The 5,000-nt window shown below is 50.8% G+C and overlaps 1 protein-coding gene across 8 annotated transcripts in view; it reads right to left on the reverse strand.

Annotated features, from left to right (window-relative positions):
* LOC109882087 (transcription factor EB-like) overlaps nucleotides 1-5,000 on the reverse strand; it is an 88,802-nt gene that overhangs the window by 2,616 nt on the left and 81,186 nt on the right. For 5 of the 8 annotated variants that reach the window (XM_031817230.1, XM_031817154.1, XM_031817202.1 and 2 more), the window contains 2 exons: nucleotides 442-517; nucleotides 49-278 (listed from right to left, as the gene is read on the reverse strand). In XM_031817230.1, coding sequence (XP_031673090.1) covers nucleotides 77-278; nucleotides 442-517 — 278 coding nt within the window. In that variant the 3' untranslated portion in view covers nucleotides 49-76. Of the gene's footprint in view, nucleotides 279-441; nucleotides 518-5,000 lie in introns of all 8 variants that reach the window. The other 3 variants (XM_031817222.1, XM_031817224.1, XM_031817089.1) reach the window with 1 other exon arrangement.

The raw sequence follows: 5,000 nt of genomic DNA on the forward strand, positions 1-5,000 counted from the left end.
TATGCGTGTGTGTGTGCGTGTGTGTGTATGCGTGTGTGTGTGTGTGCATGTGTGTGACAGAGTGTGTGTGTGTGTGTCAGAGTGTGTGTGTGTGCGTGTATGCGTGTGTGACAGAGTGTGTGTGTGTTACCTGGATGCGCAGCCACAGTTGTTTGTTGGCCATCTCCATCCTCTTGAAGTTGTTCTCCACCTCTCTGGTCCTCTGCATGTCCTTCTGCATCCGCTTGATGTACTCTACTGAAGCCCTCAGAATAGTGCCCTTATTCCAGCGCACGTCCCTACAGAACATTCCAGAAGAACACCTTAGAAGTATCTCTTTTGTTTCTGATGACCATAGTCTAGTTTGCACATAGGCATACAAGAAGAAGGCCATGGTACGTTTACATCAGACCACTTAGACATCGAAGAACAAACCACACACAGTGAAGTGAGATGACTTACAGGTCGTTGGTTTTGGGGATCATACCGCCCAGCTCTTTAATCCGGTCGTTGATGTTGAACCTCCTCCTTCTCTCAACTAAACCACAGGAAAAGATGGGAAAAGGTGTTGCAACAACGGCATTTGGAATTTCATGTGAGACCAGTCCACCTTCGACAACCCAAGAACATGAACACAAATGCAGGCATATACGCAGCCACACGCGCACAAATACAATGAGGGGACTATATACTCTGGCTGTTATTGCTGGCTTTGTGCAGCATAGCCATAATAAAGACTTATAGTGTAGATGAGTAGATGAGTGTTGGAGGTTACTGGAGGTTATAAACAGAAAGATATACGCTTGCTATTGAGAAAGGCCGCCGTAGGCAGACATGGCTCTCAAGAGAAGACAGGCTATGTGCTCACTGCCCACAAAATGAGGTGGTGTATTTATGTTGATTTATTTTCAGATCTTTTTACTTGAACTATGTGCACATCGTTACAACACTGTATATATACACAATATGACATGTCTTTATTCTGTGTGTGTGTGTGTGTGTGTGTGTGTGTGTGTGTGTGTGTGTGTGTGTGTGAGAGAGAGATGGGGACAAGGGGACAGTAGCATTCCTGCAGTTTATTGTGTCCCGCAAACTACTACTAACACATTGACTCTGTACCCCCGCACATTGACTCTGTACCACCGACACGACTCTGTCCCACCGCACCTGACTGTACCACCGCACACTGACTCTGTACCACCGCACACTGACTCTGTACCACCGCACACTGACTCTGTACCACCGCACACTGACTCTGTACCACCGCACACTGACTCTGTACCACCGCACACTGACTCTGTACCACCGCACACTGACTCTGTACCCCCGCACACTGACTCTGTACCCCCGCACACTGACTCTGTACCCCCGCACACTGACTCTGTACCCCCGCACACTGACTCTGTACCCCCCAACTGACTCTGTACCCCGCACACTGACTCTGTTGTACCCCGCACACTGACTCTGTACCCCCGCACACTGACTCTGTACCCCCGCACACTGACTCTGTACCCCCGCACACTGACTCTGTACCCCCGCACATTGACTCTGTACCCCCGCACATTGACTCTGTACCCCCGCACATTGACTCTGTACCCCCGCACATTGACCTGTACCCCCGCACATTGACTCTGTACCCCCGCACACTGACTCTGTACCACCGCACACTGACTCTGTACCACCGCACACAGACTCTGTACCCCCGCACACTGACCTGTACCCCCGCACACTGACTCTGTACCCCCGCACACTGACTCTGTACCACCACACACTGACTCTGTACCCCATGTATATAGCCTCCACACTGACTCTGTACCAGTACCCCCTGTATATAGCCTCCACATTGACTCTGTACCAGTACCCGCTGTATATAGCCTCCACATGGACTCTGTACCGGTACCCCCTGTATATAGCCTCCACATTGACTCTGTACCGGTACCCCCTGTATATAGCCTCCACATGACTCTGTACCGGTACCCCCTGTATATAGCCTCCACATTGACTCTGTACCGGTACCCCCTGGTATATAGCCTCCACATTGACTCTGTACCGGTACCCCCCTGTATATAGCCTCCACATTGACTCTGTAACGGTACCCCCTGTATATAGCCTCCACATTGACTGTGTACCAGTACCCCCCTGTATATAGCCTCCACATTGACTGTGTACCAGTCAACCCCTGTATAGCCTCCACATTGACTCTGTACCGGTAACCCCTGTATATAGCCTCCACATTGACTCTGTACCGGTACTGCCCTGTATATAGCCTCCCACATTGACTCTGTACCGGGTACCCCCTGTAGTATAGCCTCCACAGTTGACTCTGTACCAGTACCCCCTGTAGATAGCCTCCACATTGACTCTGTACCAGTACCCCCCTGTATATAGCCTCCACAACTGACTCTGTACCAGTAACCCCTGTATAGAAGCCTCCACATTGACTCTGTACCAGTACCCCCGCTGTATTAAGCCTCCACATTGAACTCTGTACCGGTACCCACCCAGCCCCCCCAACCCTGTATAGAGCCTCCCACATTGACATCTGTAACCAGTACCCCTGTATATAGCCGCCACATTGACTCTGTACCAGTACCCCTGTATATCAGGCCTTCCACATTGAACGTCTGTACCAGTACCGCCCGGTAGTATAGCCTCCACCAGTGTGAATCTGTACCGGTTACCCCCCTGTAAATATAGCCCCACACTGACTGTGTAACCCGGTACCCCCTGTATATAGCCTCCACATTGACTCTGTACCGGTACCAGCCCCCTGTATATAGCCTCCACATTGACTCTGTACGGTACCGCCCCTGTAAATATTCCTCCACACTGACTGTGTACCCGGTACCCACCCCTGTATTAGCCTCCACAGTTGACTCTGTACGCAGTCCACTCCCCCTGTATATAGCCTCCACATTGACGCTGTAACCTACGGTACCCCCGTCCCCACCCCCCCCTGTATATTAGCCTCCACATTGACTCCTGTACCAGTACCCCTGTAATAGCCTCCACATTGACTCTGTACCGGGTTACCCCCTGTATATAGCCTCCACATTGACTCTGTACCAGTACCCCCTGTATATAGCCTCCACATTGACTCTGTACCGGTACCCCCTGTATATAGCCTCCACATTGACTCTGTACCAGTACCCCCTGTATATAGCCTCCACTTGACTCTGTACCAGTACGCCCTGTATTATAGCCTCCACATTTGACTCCTGTACCTGGTACCCCCTGTATATAGGCCTCCACATTGACTCCTGTTACCGGTTACCCCCTGTATATAGCCCTTCCACCACTGACTCTGTACCGGTACACCCTCCTGGTATATAGCCTTCCACATTGACTCTGTACCCCAGTACCCCCTGTATATAGCCTCCCACATTGACTCTGTACCAGTACCCCCTGTATATAGCCTCCACATTGACTCTGCTACCAGTACCCCTGTATATAGCCTCCACATTGACTCTGTTACCGGTACCCCCTGTATATAGCCTCCACACTGACTGTGTACCGGTACCCCCTGTATATAGCCTCCACATTGACTCTGTTACCGGTACCCCCTGTATATAGCCTCCACATTGACTCTGTACCGGTACCCCCTGTATATAGCCTCCACACTGGACTGTGTACCGGTACCCCCCTGTATATAGCCTCCACATTGGACTCTGTACCAGTACCCCCTGTATATAGCCTTCCACATTGACTCTGTACCGGTACCCCCTGTATATAGCCTCCACATTGACTCTGTACCAGTACCCCCTGTATATAGCCTCCACATTGACTCTGTACCGGTACCCCCTGTTATAGCCTCCACATTGACTCTGTAACGGTTACCCCCTGTATATAGCCTCCACATTGACTGTGTACCAGTACCCCCTGTATATAGCCTCCACATTGACTGTGTACCAGTACCCCCTGTATATAGCCTCCACATTGACTCTGTACCGGTACCCCTGTATATAGCCTCCACACTGACTCTGTACCGGTACTTCCCTGTATATAGCCTCCACATTGACTCTGTACCGGTACCCCCCTGTATATAGCCTCCACATTGACTCTGTACCAGTACCCCCTGTATATAGCCTCCCACATTGACTCTGTACCAGTACCCCCTGTATATAGCCTCCACACTGACTCTGTACAGTACCCCCTGTATATAGCCTCCACATTGACTCTGTACCAGTACCCCCTGTATATAGCCTCCACATTGACTCTGTACCGGTACCCCCTGTATATAGCCTCCACATTGACTCTGTACCAGTACCCCCTGTATATAGCCTCCACATTGACTCTGTACCAGTACCCCTGTATATAGCCTCCACATTGACTCTGTACCAGTACCCCCTGTATATAGCCTCCACATTGACTCTGTACCGGTACCCCCCTGTATATAGCCTCCACACTGACTGTGTACCGGTACCCCCTGTATATAGCCTCCACATTGACTCTGTACCGGTACCCCCTGTATATAGCCTCCACATTGACTCTGTACCGTACCCCCTGTATATAGCCTCCACACTGACTGTGTACCGGTACCCCCTGTATATAGGCCTCCACATTGACTCTGTACCAGTACCCCCTGTATATAGCCTCCACATTGACTCTGTACCGGTACCCCTGTATATAGCCTCCACATTGACTCTGTACCAGTACCCCCTGTATATAGCCCTCCACATTGACTCTGTACCGGTACCCCCTGTATATAGCCTCCACATTGACTCTGTACCAGTACCCCCTGTATATAGCCTCCACATTGACTCTGTACCAGTACCCCCTGTATATAGCCTCCACATTGACTCTGTACCGGTACCCCCTGTATATAGCCTCCACATTGACTCTGTACCGGTACCCCTGTATATAGCCTCCACACTGACTCTGTACCGGTACCCCCTGTATATAGCCTCCACATTGACTCTGTACCAGTACCCCCCTGTATATAGCCTCCACATTGACTCTGGTACCAGTACCCCTGTATATAGCCTCCACATTGACTCTGTACCAGTACCCCCTGTATATAG

Source organism: Oncorhynchus kisutch, linkage group LG1, assembly GCF_002021735.2.
Source record: "Oncorhynchus kisutch isolate 150728-3 linkage group LG1, Okis_V2, whole genome shotgun sequence".
Lineage (NCBI taxonomy): Eukaryota > Metazoa > Chordata > Actinopteri > Salmoniformes > Salmonidae > Oncorhynchus > Oncorhynchus kisutch.